General features: G+C 43.6%; 4 protein-coding genes across 8 annotated transcripts; 2 read left to right on the top strand and 2 right to left on the bottom strand.

Annotated features, from left to right (window-relative positions):
- Positions 1-1211: 1211 nt before the first annotated feature.
- Positions 1212-3314, bottom strand: pgam2 (phosphoglycerate mutase 2 (muscle)). Its single transcript, XM_085793626.1, has 3 exons — positions 2811-3314; positions 2393-2573; positions 1212-1717 (listed from the first exon to the last, which is right to left on the bottom strand). The coding sequence occupies exons 1-3, from the start codon at positions 3222-3224 to the stop codon at positions 1548-1550; spliced, it is 765 nt and encodes a 254-aa protein (XP_085649752.1). The 5' UTR covers positions 3225-3314; the 3' UTR covers positions 1212-1547.
- Positions 3315-7477: 4163 nt separating this feature from the next.
- Positions 7478-10820, top strand: nefla (neurofilament light chain a). The gene is made up of 4 exons (XM_085793625.1): positions 7478-8737; positions 8839-8963; positions 9617-10077; positions 10177-10820. The coding sequence occupies exons 1-4, from the start codon at positions 7697-7699 to the stop codon at positions 10530-10532; spliced, it is 1983 nt and encodes a 660-aa protein (XP_085649751.1). The 5' UTR covers positions 7478-7696; the 3' UTR covers positions 10533-10820.
- A 2236-nt stretch (positions 10821-13056) lies between these two features.
- LOC146977389 (homeodomain-interacting protein kinase 2-like) lies at positions 13057-15016 on the top strand. Its single transcript, XM_085794319.1, has one exon. It carries the CDS (start codon positions 13139-13141, stop codon positions 15014-15016), a length of 1878 nt encoding a protein of 625 aa, XP_085650445.1. The 5' UTR covers positions 13057-13138.
- A 3480-nt stretch (positions 15017-18496) lies between these two features.
- Positions 18497-23594, bottom strand: nefma (neurofilament medium chain a). Of its 5 annotated transcripts, XM_085793624.1 has the most exons (5): positions 22359-23594; positions 21394-21518; positions 20218-21278; positions 19997-20097; positions 18497-19951 (listed from the first exon to the last, which is right to left on the bottom strand). In XM_085793624.1, exons 1-5 carry the CDS (start codon positions 23415-23417, stop codon positions 19451-19453), a joined length of 2847 nt encoding a protein of 948 aa, XP_085649750.1. In that variant the 5' UTR covers positions 23418-23594; the 3' UTR covers positions 18497-19450. The 5 variants fall into 5 exon arrangements, with proteins under 5 accessions (XP_085649750.1, XP_085649747.1, XP_085649749.1 ...); XM_085793621.1 differs by having other exon boundaries at positions 19997-21278; XM_085793623.1 differs by having other exon boundaries at positions 18497-20097.
- Positions 23595-24074: the final 480 nt, after the last annotated feature.

Here is a 24074-nt window from a genome sequence, read left to right as displayed (position 1 = left end):
AAATGTAATGTAACATGTTAAATATTTAGAACAATAATGTGGTAATAACTAACACTACAACAATCCTGAATTAAACCTGCTGTATGTGAATTTGTCCATTTGTTAGTGTTTCATTTCAAGTCAAAGGAAGGTAGGATGTGACGGCTGCATGCTACAAAGTTGGTCCTCAAAGACTTTAGAAGTCTGTAAGATACATGGATATTATTATTTGTAAACAATATACATTGCAATATTGTCATTGTTAAGTTGTTAGCATACAACTCAATGCACTGCTTTGCCAAAGTACAGCTTCAGAGTTCAGTCTCAATGTGTGTCTAATAGCTAATAGCTAAAAATAATTATCTAAATGTCTTCAAGAAACGTTTATGCGTCCTCCCTAAAGTAATTGGAATGAAGTGCTAACTGCATTAACATACAAATGACAAATTAAAGGAAAAAACTGTGCAAAATGTCTCAAAAAATATGGTGTTACATCACTAAGCCACCAGAACAACTTCTGTTCTCAATGACAGATTTTTAAAGCCTGGAAATGTATTGAATATTGAATTTGAATGCTGCTCATCAACCCACTCAGTGACCCCTAATGTCCTGCAAAAGGGGCATAGACCTCACTCCTGACAGGACAGACGTGCTTCTTCATAGAAAAAGTTAATGGCTTAGAATAATTGGTATTGATTTGCAGTGATGCTTACTCAAAGGGGACAAATGGAGCCAAACACTGCTAGGGACAATACTATTTGTAGTGAAGCATACAATACGGTGTGGTTTTTATTATCCTGCCCTCCCTTATGTAAGGTTTATCCTCTCATCTGTCATCTGTCTGTGGGTCATATAAGGACATTAATGTTTGTTTGCTTTGTATCTTGCACAACGGTTTCTCTATCTCATCTAAAGGCTAAAACTCAGACAAGCCTTTCCCCTGCATCATGGGAATGCTGCCAGATGAACCCAATGACTTATCTCTCAGACTGCATGTGTCTCTCCCTCCCCTACTTTCCCCTCCTCTTCCTGCTGTATCTCTCTCTCTCTACCTCCTGGATAAGATTTCACAGCACCTTTGCGCTTTGCTGAAACTACTGATTTCCAAACGGGAAGCAGAAGAAGAATAGGAATAAGAAACAAGGATGACAATGTAATTTTAGCAAAGAAAAGGGGGAAAGGGGGAGACGCGAGATGAGAAGATAAGGAGAAGAATTACACAGAGGCCCACATAAAAACATGGTTTCTTTATTGGTTGTGCCAGGGTGGTGAAGCCCTCAAAATAGGGCTTGATCACAATTTAAAAGGGCTGAGTGATGTGTGGCTGCCTCAAAATGTGAGGCCGGAGCTGTCTGTTTGAATTGACAGGTCATTCCTCTGTCTGTCATTTAAACAAACAAGGTTAATGTGCTGACAATGGCCCGACTCCAAAAGAACCATTAAAGTTTTCCCCGGTTGGAATGGACAACAAGGATGGATAAATGGGTAGGACGAAAGGTTGAAGGACACTGAAGTTGGGGGAACAGTCTGTTTTTATTTTGCCTCCTCGTGGAACCTCCAAAGTGGGTTTACTTCTTGGCTTTGCCCTGGGCAGCAACAGCCTCCATGGCCTTCTTCACGGTTTCTGCGTCGCCGAGGAAAGCCATGGGCTTAGTGGGCTTCAGGTGCTCGTCCAGCTCGTACACAATTGGGATTCCTGTGGGCAGGTTCAGCTCCATGATGGCTGCATCAGACATACCTACAGTACAGAGACAGGTGGATGAAGCAGACGGGCAGACATGCAGATCAGCACACAGAACAGATGGAATGTAATTGATACATTATAAAAGTGTCTGGAGCCTAGCTCGGCATACAGGAAGGACACTGGTCTTGCATAATAAAAGCTTTCAGCAGGTTCTCTTTCTGTCTGATTGTATTTTAAGTTATTTCGGTTACAGCAATTTGTAACATACAGTATAAGAAACTTGATCTACTTCTTGTCTCTCTCTCATCCTTCGCCCTGACACCTACAGTATACCATTCCTGTCTGACATTTACTTTTGACCTTGAAGCACTCTGGCTGTATGACTACCTTATCCATGTCTGAACGCTCCTTGAAAAAGTACAACCTTTCTACATAAAGGTCGTGACTGTAATGGGAACCAGGCTCATGACCCTCTCCCCTGTCCCTGAGCTGCGGTGAGAGTCCCAGCAAGCTATTTTTACACACTGTAATCCACAACTGTGTGTGTGTGTGTCTGGCTGATTATCTAAGTCTTGGTCTAGTATGCAAATGTGATTAAAGCTGCATTCAAAACCATTTTGGTTAATTCAGTGCAATTTTCTGGCTTCAGACAGTATTTACGTCAATCTAACACTGCAGCACTTTCTCCACTGTGTTTGTAATCGTCCGCCTGCTGATTGCAAAGCTCACCCTCCAAGTGCTTGACGATGCCACGGAGGCTGTTGCCGTGGGCAGCGATGATAACGTTCTTCCCGGCTTTGATTTCAGGAGCAATGACATCGTTCCAGAAAGGCAGGGCACGGGCGATGGTGTCCTTCAGTGACTCACATGTGGGCAGCTCGCCGGCCTTCAGGCCCTTGTAGCGCCGGGACTGGAGGTAGAAAGAATAGCAGAAGTTAGTTTACACCCACAACACAGGAGTTACACAACTGAGGGATGAGACAGTTGAGTAAAGTTTGCTCAACAAAATGAATTTGTGCTACTGGTTGCTGCATGGTATTCATTTAATTGGTTGAAACTGCTCTTTAGGAAATTATAATAAAGAAAAAAATCCCATTATATCTTAGTTCTTAGAGATGTTATTTTCCTTTATTTTGAGTTCTCTCACCTCACTGATGATTTTGTGGTAAGCATGGTCCTTGTCCATGACTGGGGGTGGGATGTCAAATGAACGACGCCAGATCTTCACCTGCTCCTCACCGTGCTTTTCAGCTGTCTCGGCCTTGTTGAGACCGGTGAGGCCTCCGTAGTGGCGCTCATTCAGGCGCCAGGTACGGATCACGGGCACCCACATCTGGTCTGTGCCCTCCATGATGGTCCACAGGGTCTTGATGGCACGCTTCAGCACGGAGGTGTAGCACACGTCGAACTTCATGCCAGCCTCCTTGATGGCCACGGCTCCACGCTTAGCCTCCTCCAGACCCTTCTCACTGAGGTCAGCATCGAACCAGCCGCAGAAACGGTTCTCCTGGTTCCAGGAGCTCTCGCCGTGGCGCACGATAACCAAACGATACTTGGACATGCTTACAGTGTTTCTCTGTGGTTTTACCTTAAACCAAACACAGGACCCTCAGCCCTTCTAAGCTGTGCACACACACTGGCTGACAACAGTGAGGCCGGGGCCGGCATACCACACTCTTTTTATAGCAGCCTGGATAGTGGCGGTGCATAGCAGACAGGCCTCCTTTACTCTCCACCTCTGAGAGGCACTGATACACTGATGGACACACAGACACAGCCAATACAGCCGGACCTCTGGTGGGCTGCAGGGACATGTGGTGGCTTGGAAGGCCAGAGGTCAGATATTAAGCCAAAATAGCAACATGACTTTTAAACTGAGATCTGTGGAACAAAAGTGTAAAGATCAGAGTTGGCTGCAAAAAGGCACCTCACTCTCACATAGGCAGTTTCAGTACTTGAGAGAGACGCTGCAGGTCACTACAGTGTTAAGATGTCATATTTTTAGTAAATATTACCCTTGTTCAGAGGGTAGTTGTTATGTGCGATAACAAGGCATTGTTCCTATAGGTCAACTCAGTTTCACAACTGTGGGAGGAGAAAATCAACGAGCAACATGTTGCCAAAGCACAACTGATTTAACAGCTGCATATTGTACGCACTTATCTAAGTGCTTTTCTTACTGTACATGGAGCTGCCACTGCCAACAACTGAAACCACAGCTGCTTCTACACTAGGCTACTTATTCTGTTACTGCTATTACCAATACAAATAATTATTATTCATATTAAAAATTAAGTGCTGGAGTAAAAAATAATATCATTTCTTAATCATTAAGAAAAAGCCATTGAAATCTTTGAAATGGGACATAAAGGAATTTTTAAAGTGTTATTTCTGCCCATCACCTCTAGGAGTTGCTCTAGTACCAGTTACACAAATACAGTACTTTCTCTCATGCACCATACTTGTCAGTCATATTGATTAAGCCATGTCATTTTATGACATAAAGACTGAGGTTTTAGTCAGTAAATATTAAATGCAGAGCACATACAGTATGGTATTTGTTTCAGTAGTTTTATACAAGGTACAGGCAAATGGCAGACTGCAAACCCAAGGGATCAAAATGTCCTGTCTCAGTGGCCCTACATCATATTATTAGATTATCATACAGCATTATTCAAGTTATTGTTTCTGTTGAGTCTTGTTCTGAGAACTGTCCACTGTTCCATCCTGCTGGGAATATTATATCCCAACAAGACATTTAAGCCAAATATTCTGCAGTATATCATTCATGAAACGTGATGTGGGGATGCAGAAGTGCACTGAAACTTAAAGGGCAGAGATAAAGTGCTGACAAAGCTTGGAAACTGTAAGCCACGAGCCAAAGCTGAGCTGAGCTGTCAAGTAAAGTCAACACACATTGCCTCTTCTGAATCAAATTATGGTTCATAGAAATAAATACAATATAGCCCACAAATAGGAAATTACTAAACTACAGGCCGGAGGTGAGCCTGCATCATATGATCACAAAAAGGGGATATGCCATTGTATTGTGCAAAGTAGGAACCAACAGTGCTTCCTATATGTGACAGGCCCATTGTGGTTTTGGGGTTGATCTTAATAAAATGAATATAAACAGTATTAATGTTGACATTTTGTGACATTAATTCTGAGCTCCTCCACTTTATATAGCCATTTAGCCTGTTTGAGATCATTGTTTTGGTATTGTGGCCATTTGCTTTATTATACTTCACTTTGTACTACATGCCCATGCAGCATCATACAGACAGCCAAGCTTATACAGTGGCAGGGGAACATACAACTAGACATCTGGCAGCTTTAGAGCCGTGGCTCAGTGGAGGTCATAACAAAGTTTAGATAAATGAATATTAAAGCAGAAGTAAGTGATATATTTGTGTTAATATAAGTCTTAAATAGTTATATCTTCCGACAGCAATCACTTACATAGAGTGTTTGGTCTGAAACACGGGTCTGTCAGTCACTCTGCTCTGCTCTGAGTCGAGGAGAAAACATTTATCGTATCCTACAGTTTTTATCCAATGAGGAGAGAGAACGGCATGCAGGGCTGTGTGTGCAGCCAAGGGACGCCGTGAATGTGGTGACGTAGCGACAAGGACTGTTATGGTGCGTTCAAGGAAACTCGTATTTTTCCGACCGTGAAGTCGTACCAGTTCGATCTGGTACGAGTTCACCGGTCGGAAGTTACGAGTGGCCGTTATAGTGACTTTCACCGGTAAAACAGGTCGGAAAAACACGAGTGGGTTGCCTGGAACGCTACAGAAGTCGTAAGTTGTGACTTGAAGCTGTAATTTACGATTTCAAAAGCCTGCCTGGAACGCAGCATTAGCGAAAACGACCGGACCACTTACTTCTGCTTTAAACTTGCAATCACTATAAGTTATAGTAAGTGCTAATTTTCCTCTATGTCTGCTAGTGGTTGTATCTGCAACTCTCAAGGTGTTTTTTCTACCTCCTAGGACCAAAAATAAATCAATGCATCTTTAAATAATGCATTAATAATTCATATTAAAAAAGCTCCATATTAAATGTCACCACTATCACCACCAAGAGGAAAATAGTTAATTGCCTCTTGAGGTTGGACTATGATTGTCTTACATTACAGAGTTGCTGTTTTTCTTGGGTCTGTGGCGCTGTCTGCAGTTTAGCCTTGTTAGTGGAAGTTATTGGAAATGTTAAAATAATGTGATACTTTTTTTTGTTAACTTCAGAGAACAAGCAACAACATGGAAATTAGCACTTAAAAGTGAGTTAATTTGTTTGGCAGGAGAACTTAATAGTCTGCTTTCTGCATTTCCCCCGGTCCTGTAAGCTTCTTGTCTGCCAAAAATTGCCCTGGTGCAGATTGTCAGACTGCTGTTAGGGTGGGAAAAAGTGTACACAGGGGAGATTGTGTGATCACCGCTGTTACGATGACTCAGCCTGCAGCAGAGTCCATGCAGCTCCTACAGAAGATCCCCACCTCCCACTGCCTGCCTCACTCCTATACTGTACGGGCACAGCATCATCTGTACATATAGTGGGGGCCTTTGCTGCATAGGCAAATTACTTGATCGGATCATACGTACACACACACACACACGCACATACACACATAACACACATAACACACAGAAATTGCTGCAAAGCACTGCAATACACTTCATTTATGCATGGAGCTCAAAAGTGAGATGAATATGCCAACATAAACTTGCCTTACACCGAGTCTCTGCATACTGTACCTGCACAGATACACGCACACACGCACACACACACACACACACACACACACACCCAAGAAAGTAAAATATGTCAGCAACTGTATAACTGACCTGCTGGGGTAACTGCTGCAGATGAGAGGGACTGTTTGCGTCTAGGAACAACCTGACAAAAAGATGAAGTGGAAACTTCTTCTATATCTTCTTCTAAAAATAATCTCTTTTATGAAGAAAAAAATTATAATATGAACAGTTTATGCTTTGGAAAAAGTAACTATAATGTTGGATCTCCACCATGTCATATCATCAGTACTCCATTATATATATACTTTTCATTAATGTCTTATGACACTGGCACAGAGGCGTGAAGAGACTTTTTATATACTGATGAATTCAGATAAATATACCTTTAAGTTTCTACACGGTCAACACTGATCCAATGTATTTGTGATCTCTTTCTTATTGTAAAATGAGTTCAGTGTCAGTTACACTGGTTTGCCTGCTGTTCACTATAGCATGTCACCTTCTGTTTGGGTGGGATTTTATCATTGCAGGTCTTTTGAGGTCATGAATGTAGTTCTGCTCTCCGCCAGAGGGAGAGATGCTGTGTCACACTTGTAAAAAATCAGGACAGCCCCTTTCTCTCCCTCTCTTTCTGCTCTCTCCCTCTCCTGCAGTGAGAATAGCACAACAAGTATGTTTTAATCATGTTTTTCACTCTTCATAATATGTAAACTAGAACTCCTAAAGAAATGCATCAGAATCTGTTTGTAGTGCTGCAGTGATTGAGGTCAGATCAAGGTCAGGGTTCAGGTTTGATGTTAAAACTGGCAATGTGCTGTTTCTATGGTTTTAGATGCATCAATGTTTCTGTTGCCCTGTTCAGCAAACTGTGATAAATCTGTATTATTTGTCAATGCCAAAGACAGGACAACATAAACAGGATCATATAGAGTTATAACTTAATATGCATGTAATTTTGTCTCCTCTTCCCTCCTGTCATTTGTCTTGTTTCCATCTTTAATCCTCATTTATTTCCCTCCAACACTCATTCCCATGGTTCTTCTCCGTTTCAATTCTTGCTGTTGCAGTATAAGCCTATCGAGCCTGCATTGTCAGAGTTTGGGGAAAGCGCTTGCGTCAGAGCTCCCTGTCCTACTATAAAAGCTCCGGCTGCTGCAGCAGCAAGCAGTCGAGGCTTAAACCTGAGCCCTCCATACACCTCCGCACACACACACACACACACACATACACACACACTGAGGAGAGGGAGAGCAGCCAGTCCTCCCACAACTCAGCCATGAGTAGCATCGGATATGACCCCTACTATTCCACCTCGTCGTATAGACGCTGGTATGTCGAAGCTCCCCCTCGTGTGGTTACCAGAGGGAGAACCCACTCCGTCTACTCTTCCCATGCCTCCCCAATGTCCTCCTCTCGTCTGCAGTACTCTTCTCCCGGCCGAGTGCTGCTCTCCTCCTCCTCACCAGCCTCTTCCCTGGAACTGGAGCTCAGCCAGGCGGCCCAGATCAGCTCTGAATTCCGTGCCGTACGCACCCAAGAGCGCTCCCAACTGCAAGAGCTCAACGACCGCTTTGCTGGCTTCATTGAGAGAGTGCGCGAGCTGGAACAGCAGAACCGTGCTTTGGAAGCAGAGCTGCTGCTGCTGAGGCAGAGGCACGCTGAGCCATCCCGTCTGAGAGCGCTGTACGAGCAAGAGGCCCGCTCCCTGAGAGCAGCTATGGAGGAGGCCAGGGCAGAGCAACAGGCTGTCCTGGGCCAGAGAGAACGACTGGAGCAAACCCTGAGTGCCTTGCAGGCTCGATACGAGGAGGAGGTGCTGGCCCGTGAGGAGGCTGAAGGCAGGCTGATGGAGACCCGTGGTGAGGCCGACCAGGCTGCCTTAGCTAAGGCTGAACTGGAGAAGAGCGTTGAAACTCTGCTGGAGGAGCTGGCCTTCCTCAAGAGGATTCATGAAAGCGAGGTGGCCGAGCTTCAGGCCCAAGTCCAGCTAGGCGTCCAGATGGCTGTGGAGTCTGAGGCCGCCACTCCGGATCTCTCTGGGGCTCTCAGGGATATCCGGTCCCAGTATGAGAGGCTGGCGGCGAGGAACATGCAGGCAGCTGAGGAGTGGTTCAGGGGGAAGGTGGGCTCCCTGACCGAAACCGTGGCCCAGCACAGCGACGCCGTGAGAAGCTCCAAGGATGAGGCGGGAGAGTACCGACGTCAGCTCCAGACCCGTCTGCTGGAGATCGATGCGTGCAGAGGCCTCAACGAGTCCCTGGAGAAACAGCTGCATGAGATGGAGGAGAAACAGAGTGCTGAGATAGCAGCCATGCAGGTCAGCAGTGCTGTTGAAAGTGCATAATACTATGATGTGTGTGTGATATGAATTTATATGTCTGTGTCTTAGAAAACTCTATACTTCATCTTTTATTTCAGGACACCATTGGAGAGCTGGAGGGCGAGCTGAGGGGAACCAAACAGGAAATGGCCCGTTACCTGAAGGAGTATCAGGACCTCCTGAACGTCAAGATGGCGCTGGACATTGAAATAGCTGCATACAGGTGAGAAACAACCATCTGATCAGAAATCAGATATAGTTTCTTTTTGTTTGTTTGTATTATTTTTCCCCCTTTTTTTTGATACTCCGCTGAGTGTGGAGGAAATTTTTATGTTTGTTAATTGAAAAATAAAAAATAAATATATAACAGTAAAAAAAGAAAGAAATCAGATACAGTTTGTTTTTGTTTGTTTGTTTTATTTTTTCCTTTTTTTCAATACTCCACTGTGTGGAGGAAATGTTTGTTAATTAAAAGACAAAAGATAAATATATAACAGTAAAAAAGAAGATCACTTTCTAAAAAAAATCAAAGAATCAGAGGCATCAAAGACGTAATATTTGTTTCAATCGCATGTTGAAATGTTGCATAAACCCCTGATCATAAAACAGGAGTTTGAAGTTATTCATGATGTTATTTAAGGTGAAGTCAAGGGGTGCTTTAAAATTCAAATGTAACTAGTATTTGCTGACCTTTTAATGAGAACTGATGGTTGGGTAATTTAAATGTATAATGGTCTGATGTTGATGTCACTTTTATTTTAGTGAATATTCTAAGATAAAACCCTATTCGGTGTTAAGTATCCATAGATGGCCACCAAAACTTAACATCTTTTCTGCTGTACCGCTCCTCACCTGTCTTTCCACCAACCTGTACAGAAAGCTGCTGGAAGGGGAGGAGTCTCGCTTCAGCGTGGGAGTGGCCGGGGGAGTGTCCTCTTTGTACGGCCACAGTTTGTCAGCGCCCTCCTTCGCCCGACCCGTCTTCTCCAGCCTGAGCTCTGGCACCTCCTACCTGATGACATCGCGCCTGCTCAGCTCCAGCGTCAGCACCACCGAGGGACTCATCTCCGCCAGTCACGCCCAGCCGGCAGAGGCCAGCCCACCAGAGGAGGAGGAGGAGGAGCAGGCAGGAGAGGAGGAGGCAGAAGAGGTGAAGGAGGAGGAGGAGGCAGAGAAGGAAGAGGAGGGAGGAGAGGAGACAGAGGAAAAAGAGGAGGAAGAGGAGAAGGAGGAGGAGAAGGAGGAGGAAGAAGGAGGAGAGGAGGAAGTTGATAAAGAGAAAGAAGACGAAGAGGAGGCAAAGGAGGGAGAGGAAGAGGCTAAGACCGAGGAAGAGGGTTGGTGCATTTTTTAAATAATTTGCTATAAGAATAAATAAATAAATATGAATTGGTAAGGTTTTGATAACAATTAATAAAACTTATCTATTGATACAGGTGGTGATGAGGAGGAGCAAAAGGAGGAGGTGACAGAGGCTGCTGAGGAGAAGGAGGAGGAAGAGGACAAAGGGGAGAAAGAGGAGACTGAAGTCAAACAAGAAGCACAAGAGGAGGAAAAGACAGAGGGAGCTGCCGACAAAGAAGAGGAGGCAAAAGAGGATAAGGAAGAAGCAAAAAAGAGCGAAGAGAAAGAAGACAAAGCTGATGCCAAGAAAGAGGACAAAGCTGACGACAAAGACGACAAGGCTGCTCCAAAGCCAGACGACAAAGCCGACACCAAAAAGGAGAAGGACGAGGAGAAAGTGGCCAAACCCGAAGCTGCAGAGCAAAAGAGCACAAAGGACAAGAAGTGAACCTGCAGCCCCCGGCAACCGTCCGCACACAGACCACAGCTCGATATCCAGTAGAGGCATCAGCGCTATCCTCTCAAATCTGCTTGTTAACATGGTGCTCAACAAAAACAGTCTAATAGCCATTTACAGCAACAAATCAAGGTTAACTGCTTGCCAATATCCCAAGTAGTCCATAAAGGTCTGCTTGCATACTTCCTAATGTGAGTGTGTAATTTATTGTGTGCAACTGCTGAAGGCACAAGTGAGTGTGTGAGTTTCTGATGGTTGAATAAACACGTCTTAAAGCCATGTGTCCTTTTAATTTCAAGTATGGTGGTGAGGCGTAGAAAAGTTTTGATGTGAGGGGTCACAGTTTTTATGGCCAACATAACCAGATATACTGCTATACCACTACTTATTACAAAATTCATTCAAGATTTGATTGAACATTTTATGAGACTGTGTGCATCTTTGAAAAAGAAGACTAATAGAATATCCCACCTAAAATGGAACAATTCAATTCAGGAGCAATAAAATATAATAGAGCGCTGTTGTACGGCAGCATTAATTGTCTTGCTAATAGATTAAGATGCAAACCAATGCCAAAGCAAACTCTAGATAGGCCTATTGTTATGTAGGAAAGACACTTATCTAGCTGTGCTATTGTTAAATTACATGCAGACACCATTAAGGTTGTTTTTTAATATTGAAGAATAAGTCTGATCAAACCTTGTTAGGTAAGCCATTCCTACAGTAAAAAGAAATGGCCGTTTGTCCTGTTTGTCGCGCCTCCTTCCAGATAGTGGGCACCCACACGGAAAGAACCTATAGGTTTTAATATAGGTTTGAATATGACATACATAAAATTGGCCGTTTTCATATATACGCATGTATGTATATAGCTAATATAGTATATGGTGCATATATGCTGCATATATGCACCATATAGCACAGATAAACTGCATATAGGTTTCATATATGTGCATATTTCCTCATGATGATATATAGGATATATATGCGCATATATGAAACCTATATGCAGTTTATCTGTGCATATATGCAGCATATATATGCACCATATATATTAGCATATATGCGTATATGAAAACGGCCAATTTTATGTTTGTCACATATATTCAAACCTATATTAAAACCTATAGGTTCTTTCCGTGTGGGCAAGTGTAATTAATTAATTTATTTATTTATTTATTTTCATGGGTACCCAGTACCTGCCATTTTTGATTCAGTTCCTACCTATAAGTTCCTGAGAAGATCCTTTGTACCTACAGCCATTAGGTTTTTTTTCTTTCTTCTGCAAATGGTCGATGAGCTGACAGACAAATGAATTTCCCTTTGGGGAGTAAAGCAGAAGTAAGCGATCTGGTCGTTTTGGCTTACCGATGGAGTTAGCAGTCCCCACCCTCGTCCCTACGTCACCACATTCAGGCGCATCCCTTGGCTGCACACACAGAGAGGACCGCCCCTTCATGCCGTTCTCTCTCCTCATTGGATAAAGGTTGTAGGATACAAGGAAAGTTTTCTCCTCGGCTTACAGCAGAGCAGAGTGACTGACTGACCCGTGTTTCAGACCAAACACTCTATATAAGTGATTGCTGTCGGAAGATAGAACTATTTAAGACTTATATTAACACAAATATTCCGCTTACTTCTGCTTTAAAGCAGAAGTAAGTGGTCCGGTCGTTTTCGCTAATGCTGCGTTCCAGGCAGGCTTTTGAAATCGTAAATTACAGCTTCAAGTCACAACTTACGACTTTGTAGCGTTTCAGGCACCCACTCGTGTTTTTCCGACCTGTTTTACCGGTGAAAGTCACTATAACGGCCACTCGTAACTTCCGACCGGTGAACTCGTACCAGATCGAACTGGTACCACTTCACGGTCGGAAAAATACGAGTTTCCTTGAACGCACCATAACAGTCCTCGTCCCTACGTCGCCACATTCACGGCGTTCCTTGGCTGCACACACAGCCCTGCATGCCGTTCTCTCTCCTCATTGGATAAAAACTGTAGGATACGATAAATGTTTTCTCTTCGGCTCAGAGCAGAGCAGAGGGACTGAGAGACCCGTGTTTCAGACCAAACACTCTATGTAAGTGATTGCTGTCGGAAGATATAACTATTTAAGACTTATATTAACACAAATATTCCGCTTACTTCTGCTTTAATAAAGTTATTTGTATTCGTATTTGTAGCCTACCTACTTCCAACTTTTTAATTCTTATGCAAATGGTAGATGAGCTGACAGACAAATGAATTGTTGGGGATTAATAAAGTAATACGTATTGTATCGTACTCAAATTTCGGTACTAATTGACAGATAGATAGATAATAGATTAATTAATTCATTTAGAACAATGCTTTTGACTGAAGTGGAACTGTTATGACATCACTGATGACATTGCCATAGCAACATAAATCTTCACAGTACATGTGCGTGTTCCGTCTGGCATGACATCATAGCATAGATGGCAGGATCAAAGGAACATGTGACATCATGTTATATCAAGTGTGAGTGTTTTGTGTAAATTCCTCTCAGTTGCATTTGATTGTTTTCACAGTAAGACAAGTGACTACGTTTGCAAAGTAACTGGAATCATTTCTCTGAAAAATGACTTCCAAAAAATCATCAGATCTGTATGAAGTGACAGAAGGGGATACACTTCACAGTAATACCTCCCGCTATCTGATCATGAATTTTATTGGAGAGGGATACTTTGGTAAAGTCGCTAGATGTTTTGACTTTTGTGAGGACAAAATAGTTGCGGTCAAAATTCACAAGAAGAGCAGATCTCGCGACATTCGAAAGGAAGTGAAAATGCTAGAGACAATCAAGAATCTTGACCCTGACAAAAATAACATCGTCAAATTCATGGAGCATTTCAGATTCAACAACCTCTCTTGTCTGACCTTTGAGATTCTTGACAAAAGCCTTTGGGACCTAATGAAGGAGAATCGGTGGAAGGCGTTTAGTCTCAACGAAATCCGGCTTGTGACCCACCAGTTACTGGTAGCCTTTCAAGCCCTGAAACTGAAAGGAATTATGCACACTGACTTAAAACCAGACAATGTAATGCTTGTCAACCACCAGAATCAGCCATTTAAGATCAAGCTGATTGATTTTGGTCTGGCTGTCCCAGTGGACAAAGCAGAGGTTGGGATGACAATGCAGGCCTGTGCCTACAGGGCTCCAGAGGTATCACTGGGGCTGCCTTTGTCTGAGTCAGTTGATATGTGGGGAGTTGGCTGTATCATGGTATTCCTGTACTTTGGTCTCAACCTCTTCCCTGCAGACTGTGCATATCGCCGTATGAGACTTATGTTGCAGCTACTTGGTGAGCCAGCTGATCACTTGCTGGATATTGGACTATACAGCAAATATTATTTCACCAAGGCTCAAAACTCAAGATGGACCCTAAAAACACCAGAGGAGTATGAAGAAATAACTGGTGTGAAAGCAAGTACTGATGAGTGGTATTTTAAAGGCAACCAGACTTTAGATGATATACTCAGGTCATATCCAAGTGAAATGAATATCTTTGACTCCAAAGACAGGATGGCATTTGCCGACCTCATGATGTCTTGCCTACAGCCAAATTATTATGACAGAATTACACCCAAAGAAGCCATGGAACACACGTTCTTCGATTCGCCACAGGATTCAGATGAATCAGATGATGTGGGGTGTTGTGAAGAGTCCAATCTTTCACTCTCAGCTAGAGAAATTCCAATAATTGGCTGTTCCAGTACAGACACTGACAGCTCCAGTGGAATTGCTGCTATCTCTAAAGAAGATGTCAAAGGGCTGGGGAAAAAAGAATGTGCTCCAGTAAAACGCAGTTGTGGTCAAACAGACACTAGGCCACGGGATGAAGAAAAGCATCATCCAGAGCATTCAGATAATTCAAAAGATGGCCGCAGTTGTAAGGAGTCCTACCTTTCCAGCCTGTCTGACCTTTCCAGCCTTTCACTCTCATCTGGAGAAATTCCAATAATGGACTGTTCCAGTACAGACACTGAGAGCTCCAGTGGAATTAGAGCTACCCTTGATGAAGATGGCAAACTGACAGAAAAGACAGAATGTGCTCCAGTAAAAGGCGGTTGTGGTCAGTCTTACACTAGGCCAGAGGATGAAGAAGAACGTGATCCAGAGCATGCAGATAATTCAAAAGATGGCCGCAGTTGTAAAGAGTCCTACCTTTCCAGCCTGACCGACCTTTCCAGCCTTTCACTCTCGCTGGGAGAAATTCAAATAACGGACTGTTCCAGTACAGACACTGAGAGCTCCAGTGCACTTAAAAATGTGAAGAACAATGAAGAACAATGTGCTCCAGTGAAATGTGGTTGTGGTCAATCATACACTAGCAACCACGCTACTATTGGAGTTCTTGAAAACATTCAGACTCGCCCTGCTAAAGTCCGCAGAAAGACCGTACTGCACAGAATTGGCCGTTTCTTCGGCAGAGTGAGGAAATTATTCTGCTGTTAATGTGAAATGTGGTAAATTGTGAGTGAACTTAATTCACCCACTCACACACATTCACACAGCACTTCTTGAACTTCTATCTATCTATCTATCTATCTATCTATCTATCTATCTATCTATCTATCTATCTATCTATCTATCTATCTATCATAGGCCTCTAATTGTCTAAATGGCAATACTTAATTTTCTATCAAATGTCCCGTCATTCCGACAATTTTTGCCTATGCAATTTCTTTTCTATCTATCTATCTATCTATCTATCTATCTATCTATCTATCTATCTATCTATCTATCTATCTATCTATCTATCTATCTATCTATCTATCTATCTATCTATCTATTTGTTTTGTTTTGTTTTGTTGTTCAAAAAAACAAATACCAATAAATAAATAATAAGAATATGAATTATGATGTGTCTGAAAACACAGCTCTCCGAGATACGATACACAAATACACACACTAAGATGTGTATGATAATCCATCGATCCAATGATTGATTATTAAAGGCTTCATTGAAAACAAATGTAGGCTATACGACCGAGGAGGGTGAGGAAACCAGCAGAGAAGTGACCGGACTTGCAGATTCACTGAATGATGCAATTTATAAATCGATAAAAGTTATATTTTGGGGGCGGTGCGTGGAGCAGTGTAAAGTGGCCCCCTCGGTTCGAATCCTGCATCGGGCGGCCCTTTCCTGCATGTCATTCCCCCTTTCTCTGCCTCCCTCTTCCCTGTCTATCTCTACTGTCCTACTATCGAATAAAGGCAAAAAGCCAAAAAAAATATACTTTAAAAAAAAAGTTGTATTTTGATCAACATTACATCTGAAATGAATAATTTTCACTCATAAGCCATGTAATAAGTGGGATAATGTAGAGTTAGTCTGTTGTTATGGAGACATCCTTCATCAAAGCCCATGCAGTCTAATGATCATAACTGTGCCCCCAGTTGGTAGAAGATGGCGCTCACAACAAGAACGTGATATCCATCTAGTCACCTGTCTGAAATCCCAGGACTGTACGTAATGCGCATGCGCAAAGCTCTAAAATAAGCTGTCCTTCAATCTGATTGCCTTTCCCTCGTCTTTTTAATGAGATGCGTATTGACAAAAGCTATGAGTAGCATGGGCTGGTACTAAGCTAGCTTCCGAAGACATTAGCGCACAGGTGGCAGCACTGGGGAGCATACATCAGTCCGACCATCCAAAAGTCAGACAGCTCATTTCTCCAACTACCCATTCTAAGTGTTAAGGTTAGGTGTAGGGTTAGGGTTACTTAAAGGTTATAGCTACAACTTTTTCATCAAAAGGATACATTTTTCAAAAATAATGCATCCACAGAATGTCTAGAGGGGTACAGAATAAAAGTATTAATTTTACTGAATTTAAAAAAAATAGTATATAAATAATTGTTTAATAAATTTTGGCGGGTCCGAAATATGTAAATATTTACATCTGGTTACGTTGGCAACGTCGGCATGGAATGATCTCTGTGGCAACAGCATTAGAATGTTGATGTCATGTGCAACTGCTGTAACTGGCAACCAGTAAAACGGAAGGTTGGAGCGAGAGCAGGCAGTGTGAGTTCTACACCTACTGGCCAGGAGGAATTGTAGCTATCACCTTTAAGTCGGAGAAATCGGAGGTCAGACTAATGGACGCAAAAATAAAGAAATGTATGGTCGGAGAAATGGGTAGTCGGACAGACGTCATGCGCCCGGCAGCACTTACAAGTGGCAATATGAGATCCCGTATGAGATTGCAGTTTAAATCAGATGTAAGGAGGGATATCACTTAGTATTTGTTTTCTCTTTAATTTTTTTAACTAGTCAGGCACTGCTTGCCTTCCTTGCCCTGACCGCACTCCACTGTGTCACAGACTACATAACCCTCGGCAAAGCTGACAATCAAGTTAAGGCTACTGTCACACATTCTTAAATGCATGCTTGAGTACGAGTAATGTATACCCTTAGTTCACTTGCATTTTTATTAGACTATTAATATTATTTTATCAATATTATGATCACATATGAAAGTGTGTTCCTTTCATTATTAGCCCATTAATCATAGCTTATTATTTCATTTCAAGTAAAGATTGGATCTCTCTGAAATTAGTTATCTTGATTACAAAATTTAATTTTCCTGTGTTTTTGCACTTGCCTCAACTGTGCTTTTACCTGCTGTTGCAACAGTACAACATCTATAATCCTCCCTAATGTGATAAAAGCCATCCTCTCACAAACATTATCCGCAGACACCTGGTATCGCCCAGCTGCAGCTCTAATGGTTTATTCTCTTGAGTCGCTATTATAGTAGGGATCATGCGGCCCTGGTGATTGCTTTGAAAACCTGATATTATAAACCTTTATACAAAGTGGTGGTAGTGGTATTTCTTGACAGCCTGTCTCTCAACCTTTATCATTTCACAGCTTTATGTTGCTGCATGGTGACAAAAACAAAGCCACATATTTTAAAGCCTTTGTCAAACTCAGTAGTGAACACATCAAACACAGATAAAGCTGAAGCAAGATATGATCAGATTAGAAAAGAAATAGATCTTTTCCATCCTTTCAGCATGACAAGTTAAATCCTATCACTAGGGGTTTCTAATATTACAAATCCACTAACAATTTCATTAAAAGTGATCGATGGCATTTAATTAAAGGAAATGAAAAAAAAAAACTTTCTTAAGTAGTTTAGACAGTATTAGATACCTTGGTTGGTAAATTCACAAGTAAGATTTTGGATTATTGGTCAGATTTTACTTGGACCAGTCAAAGTATTTTACACTAATACTATTATTTTCTGGCTATTCAAGATTTGTATTGTCAATTCTCTGTATGTATAAGATACAGCATTTGTTTCTCTCTCACCTAAGATAAATATTATAGATATAAATTAAATGCTGTAGAAAATAAAATGTAATATATTATATATAATATCACCGATATATATCAATAGCCTATACAAGTGCTATGCTAGCTAATGTTAGAGTCCAGGGGCAGGGAGGTAGTGGGTAGAGTTCAGCAGCCTGGTGGAAGAAGCTGTTTGACAGTCTTGTGGAGCAGGCCGGGGGGCTCTGGTAACTTTTCCCTGAAGGCAGGAGGCTGAGGAGGCAGTGTGAGGGATGGGAGATGTCACCAGCAATGACTGCCTATTAATGGTAACTCTGAGGAGACATTTACTAACGTCTAAAACATCCTCCATTTTGACTATGAAATCAAAAGTCAGATATAAAGGTCATCTTTGGGATAGGCCAGGAAAGCTCCAAATTGTCATATGTATTATGTATTGCTGCTCAGTAATTAGCTGCTGTCTCCAGAATTGTATTAGTAATGTTTAGTGACTTATTTAATTGAGTAGGTGACTATGTACATTTCTGATTTGTTGTAAACATCTTTGTGTGTATAACATATGTAGATACATGTCCATGATACAATTGTCAGTCATCATTTGGCAGAATAATATAAAAAGAAGACACAAGATTTCTTTTTTTTTAATTCATTGACATTTATTGAGCAAATGCTGCTGGGAAATTGTTCATGATGAGTAAAGTCATGGGATTGCAAACAGTAGCACCTCATTTATTTCTGTATTTAAATTCAAGTCCATCCTATGCATACAAGAATGCATGTATCTGCGCATTTACAGTTTTTTTTTCAGTTGCACTCAGGTAAACATAACAGACACTGATAAAAAGCATGTTTAAGGCTAAGAGTTTCTTCAGTTTGTTAAGCTTTAGTTTGCTTCAGTTACTGGATGTATTGTATATGGTCATGTGTTTATCATATCGCTGCCTGTGTCTTTCTTCGCTATATGTTGTGTATTTATTTCTTTTTTGGCTCAGTTGATATCTTCATTTGTCAAGTAAGGCTTCTTCAGTAGAGCATCGTGTCTACATCGAGGACCCTCCCGCCTGTCTGTCCCCCCTCTTTTACTTAAACTCAAAAATCCTCTTAACTTGAATAATATTTCTCTCACTCTCCCACCCACAACGCATTTATTCCTTTTATATATTTACTCTTTTTACAGTGTATTTCTACCATACATACAGATAAGAGGGGAAAGTACTCCCCTCCCCTGAGCTAGCATGCAGAGACCCCCCTCCCTCCCACCCATGAGCTCAACCATGAACGGCAGAAAGAAAAAAACTAAGAGAATAAAATGTCTCAGTCACTTGCTCCTGACCGCGGCTGCAGCGAAGCCCATTTAAAGCTTTCACTCAACATGCATTTTTGAAATTTGTAGCATTTAAGATTTGGCTTCTCTCTATGATTTGTTTTGTATGTTTGAGAGTGGTTATCTTTATTACATCGCTCTAGCTGTATGATTTTCTTTGTTATGTTAGTTCTGGGGTGATTGCTTGTCTTCGTGTCCCCTCCACTGGGCCCCGCCTCCGTCTCCTACTCGCCCGTCGGATCAGCCGTCAAGGAGTCTGCTCAGTCGCCCTCTGACACCTGCTTGATGGACTGGGTGGAGTGCTTCTCGGTCTTCTTGGTGGAGACCATCTTCTCCTGCATCGTCTCCTCAACCTCCTTCACTGTCTCGGTCACAGTGACAGATTTGGTGACGTGCTTGGATCCGTCCTCTCCGGTGGTGATCGTCTCCACGGTCTTGGTGATCACAACTTTCTGGCTGCCATCTTCCTTCACGGGGCTCTCGTCCACGCCGTTGGCGAGCACGTCGACTTCATCCTTCTTCTCTGGCTCTTCTGGGCTGCTCTTGTCTATATCGCCATTCATGGCAACATCCTTCTTTTCCACTGGCTTGTCCTCTGTTGAGTCGCTCTTCTTCTCCGGTTTCTCTTCAGCAGCTTTAGGAGCATCAGGCTTTGCGGCCTCAACCTTTGGGGCTTCAGCTTTCGGGGCTTCAGCTTTTGGGGATTCAGCTTTTGGAGATTCAGGTTTTGGGGATTCAGACTTGGGGGACTCGGCTTTTGGAGATTCGGGTTTTGGGGATTCAGACTTGGGGGACTCTGCTTTTGGGGAGCTAGGCCTGGGAGATCCAGCCTTTGAGTCTTCCTTGGGAGTCTCAGACTTAGGAGATGCAGGCCTGGGTGATTCTGATTTAGGAGATGCAGGCCTGGGTGATTCAGACTTAGGAGATGCAGGCTTGGGAGATTCAGATTTAGGAGATGCAGGCCTGGGGGATTCAGATTTAGGAGATGCAGGCCTGGGGGATTCAGATTTAGGGGATGATGGTTTAGGAGATTCAGATTTAGGGGATGATGGTTTAGGAGATTCAGATTTAGGGGATGATGGTTTGGGAGATTCAGATTTAGGGGATGCAGGCTTGGGAGATTCAGATTTAGGAGATCCAGGTTTAGGTGATTCAGACTTAGGGGAGGCAGGCTTGAGGGTTTCAGGTTTTGTTACCTCTGTTTTTGCAGGCTCTTCCTTCTTGGCCTCAGGCTTTGCAGCTTCTGTTTTGGGAGCCTCTGCCTTGACTACCTCTTCTGATTTGTCATCTTTTACCTTCTCATCTTCCTTTTTGCCTTTGTCTGCATCATCTTTCTCCTCTTTCTCATCTTCAGTTTTGGAGGCTTTATCACTGCCTGCATCCTCATCCTGATCGCCACCCTCCTCCTCGGCCTCAGCTTCCTCTGCTGCCTCTTCCTCTCCTCCACTGCCCTCTTTGTCTCCAGCCTTCTCTTTGTCAGGAGAGGCTTTAGATTCTGGAGCTTTGGAGCAAAGTACTGTCTCCTCAACTACTTCCTCCTCCTCCTCTTCCTCTGCTCCCTCTTCTTCTCCTTCATCAGCTGCCTCTGCGTCATCCCCCTTTTCTCCTTCATCTTCTCCCTCGGCCTCACCTTCATCTTCTTTCTCTCCCTCCTCACCAGCTTCTCCCTCTCCTTCTTCTTCCTCATCACCTCCCTTTCCCTCTTCCTCCTCCTCTTCTCCCTCCTCTTCCTCCTTAGCACTAGAGGTCACTTTGGCTTCAGCGGCGCTCACAACTTCCTCCCCCTCTCCTCCCTCTTCTTCTCCCTCGTCAGCCTCACCCTCTGCTTCCTCGTCCTCTCCCCCCTCTTTCTCCTCCTCGTCTCCTCCCTCTCCGAGTGTGGCGGACAGCTCTTGTGCTATCTCTGCCAAGGCCTCATCAAGGTCAGTCTTCTCATCCTCCACCCTTGTCTCCTCGATGATCTCCTCCACAAACTTGTGCTGCACCTTCAGTTTGTGAGTTTCTGATTTAGGCTTAGAGATTTTGGTTGTGACCGTCTGGCGGTAAGGGAAAGTGCTAAAGTGGGTCTCCTCACCCTCCAAGAGTTTCCTGGCAGGACGATAAATGTATACATGACACTTTTAAAACTTGCATTTGATATACAGAAGTGAAGTAATTCTGTATAATTTGTGTAAATATCCATTCTAAACTACTTATTATGTACCTGTATGCAGCAATCTCAATGTCCAAGGCCATCTTGACATTGAGGAGGTCCTGGTACTCGCGCAGGTGACGTGCCATCTCCCATTTGGTGCTCTTGAGCTCATTATCCAGCTGGTGAATCGTCTCCTGAGGAAACACAAAGCAAAGACAACACAAGGTTGATTAAATACAACAAAACAACACACGGGACAAAGCTATATTTGCTTTGCAGTTTGCAAAGTCACTGCGTGGAGACTCATGGCAACAATTCCCCACTTTAAAAACCTCTCTCTGTAATTGACCTTGCCTTAGTTAAACTCGTGGCTTTTTGAAATCCATCCCTCTTTTATTGTAAACTGTGTAGTCTATTCACTGAGAGCTATTGTTGTAATATATTCTGACGCAATACAGTACTCTAGAGATGATTGAATGCCTTGTTTGTTTTTTTCAAGGGCAGCCTCCACACTTGTCCAATACACCCCCACCCTTACCCCAAAGTCTCAGTGATGTGATGCAGAGCCAATGAAAGGCATCGACCCATGCCTCTGACTCAGCAAGACAGAGGGAGAGAGACATAGAGAGGGGGAGGGAGAGAGAGAGTCTGCTGCAGTGTCTCCCTTTAACTATTTCCTTACACTCAAGCTTGAAAAGAAAGTGAGCTCACTGCTTTTAAGAGAAATGCAGGATCAGAGATTGTTTTACCATCCAGAAAATACTATTATAGCCTATCATGCTGTTATCAAGGAACTTGGATTTTTTTTTTCAGTGCCTCAAATAAAAACTGCGTCACTGTGATAAAAAATGTGAAATTTTACGTATAATAACTTCTGTATGATCTTTTCCATTATAATTAAGCCAACACGCCACACCGGTTATAAAGTTTTAAAAACACATAAAAAAACATTTGTTTGATCGAAAACATCAATTCAAGTCCCTTCAAACTATTCAAGCCTATCTCCAGCTCTTTACCCGGAGCTGTCTCCTCACCTGCAGGCTGGCCAGGTCGCTGTTGTGGCGGTCCTCGATGTCATTCAGCTGCCTCTCCAGTGAGTCTCTTGTCCCGCGCACCGACTCCAACTCCACCGTCTTGGACTGCAGCTGGCGGCGGTAGTCGGAGATCTCATCACGGGCGGACTTTATGGCGTCCTTGTTCTGCTCGGCTGCCTCGGTGAGCTTGGCGTAGCGGCACATGAACCAGTTCTCCACCTGCTGCAGGTTCTGGTTGGAGTGACCCTCCAGCTCGCAGCGGATCTCCCGGAGAGCCTCGGTGATGTCCGCCTTCTGGAGGTCTTTCCGCTCCACGGTCACCTGAGAAGCCTGGATCTGGGCGATGAGGTCGCTCACTTCTTCCTCGTGGTTGTTGCGGATGAAGGCGATCTCGTCCTGCAGCGACTGAACTTTCTTCTCCAACTCTGACTTCACCAACTCCGAGTCTCCCATGTCCTTCTTCAGGACGCGGATGATGGCTTCCGTCTCCTCCCGGATGCGAGCTTCTTCGTCGAAGCGGTCCCTGACCCGCTGGATGTCCTCATCGATGTGGTCGGTGTCGAGCTGAATTTGCGCCTTGTCATGGTGGATCTGCTCCAGCATCGAGCGCAGCTCCTGCAGCTCCTGGTCATAGAGGTCTCCCAGCTGGGAGCGAGACACCTGCTTCTCCCGCAGTGCCTGGATCTCCGCCTCGATCTGCTTGTTCTGCTGCTCCAGGTAGTGCACCTTGTCAATGTAAACAACAAACCGGTCGTTGAGCCCTTGAAGTTGCTCTTTCTCGTTAGATCGCTTGTAGTCTCCGTTCAGGATGGAGGTTTGATTATAATCAACGCTGTCGGCGGAGCTGAGCACCGTGGAGCTGTAGCCGCGAGTTACCGGCACGTTCACGCTCCTCTTGTAGGATGTGGTCATGGTGGAGCCAGGGCTAGCCCGGGACCAAGACTGGGAGCGAAAGCCGCTGGAGGGGGTGCCGCTGGAGCGGCTGTAGCCGTAGCCGGTCGTCCTAGTATCCATAACTCTCCGGAAGGGGCTCCCTACCGTGTCCACCGGGTAACTCATCCGGTTAGACCAACCGTAGGGGATGTGCGCAGGGATGAAGTGGTGGGACTGTGCAGGAGGCGTGTATAGCAAGTGTATGTGGGTGTATGTGTGTGTGGGTGTGTGTGTGTGTGCAGGTGAGGGGTGTATGGCTCTCACAGCGACTAACAGCTCCTCTGTCTGCTCCTTTTATATCTGAGGCTGTGTCGTGAACAAGCCAAGTCCAAGCACTCGTGTCTCGTCCATTGATGGAAGGGAGGGGAGGGCGCATCCCCCTCAGGCCGTCTGCTAATGGTCCAGGGTCCCATTCACTCCGAACCACGTGGGCTGGAGGAGCTGTGTGGGTGTCCCATAGATAGATAGATAGATAGATAGATAGATAGATAGATAGATAGATAGATAGATAGATAGATAGATAGATAGATAGATAGATGTTGTAGTTTCAGCACCATGGACAGCAACCAGTGAAACAGAACTCAGTTGAAATCTCTGATAAAATGAGTCTTGTTTGTATTCACTGCTTATTGAAGTGAGCTGTGAATGCAGTCACACTATGACAGAGTCTACTACATGTTGAATATTGCAGACAGACTAATGAACACAAAGAGTTTTTCCTGCTTGTCTTGTCACTCTAACTTTTTAAAATCAAGAGAGCATAGCTTCTTGGTGTGTTTCTGT

This window comes from Trachurus japonicus, chromosome 12 (genome assembly GCF_045865225.1).
Source record: "Trachurus japonicus isolate A0001 chromosome 12, Traja_1.0".
Taxonomy (NCBI): domain Eukaryota; kingdom Metazoa; phylum Chordata; class Actinopteri; order Carangiformes; family Carangidae; genus Trachurus; species Trachurus japonicus.
Note: the sequence above shows the minus strand (reverse complement) of the source record. Positions and strands in the feature narration are given on the sequence as shown.

Bases quoted from the DNA above. Each gene is read 5' to 3' on its own strand.
- LOC146977389 (XM_085794319.1), top strand. From the start codon at position 13,139: ATGACTTCCAAAAAATCATCAGATCTGTATGAAGTGACAGAAGGGGAT.
- pgam2 (XM_085793626.1), bottom strand. From the start codon at position 3,224: ATGTCCAAGTATCGTTTGGTTATCGTGCGCCACGGCGAGAGCTCCTGG. The intron at 2,574-2,810 runs GTGAGAGAACTC...TTCTACCTCCAG, and splicing joins ACCACAAAATCATCAGTGAG to TCCCGGCGCTACAAGGGCCT. The intron at 1,718-2,392 runs GTGAGCTTTGCA...TCTGTACTGTAG, and splicing joins CATCGTCAAGCACTTGGAGG to GTATGTCTGATGCAGCCATC.
- nefla (XM_085793625.1), top strand. From the start codon at position 7,697: ATGAGTAGCATCGGATATGACCCCTACTATTCCACCTCGTCGTATAGA. The intron at 8,964-9,616 runs GTGAGAAACAAC...CAACCTGTACAG, and splicing joins ATTGAAATAGCTGCATACAG to AAAGCTGCTGGAAGGGGAGG. The intron at 10,078-10,176 runs GTTGGTGCATTT...CTATTGATACAG, and splicing joins GGCTAAGACCGAGGAAGAGG to GTGGTGATGAGGAGGAGCAA.
- nefma (XM_085793620.1), bottom strand. From the start codon at position 23,417: ATGAGTTACCCGGTGGACACGGTAGGGAGCCCCTTCCGGAGAGTTATG. The intron at 21,519-22,358 runs GTGAGGAGACAG...GTGTTTCCTCAG, and splicing joins GCGACCTGGCCAGCCTGCAG to GAGACGATTCACCAGCTGGA. The intron at 21,279-21,393 runs GTACATAATAAG...TCGTCCTGCCAG, and splicing joins ATTGAGATTGCTGCATACAG to GAAACTCTTGGAGGGTGAGG.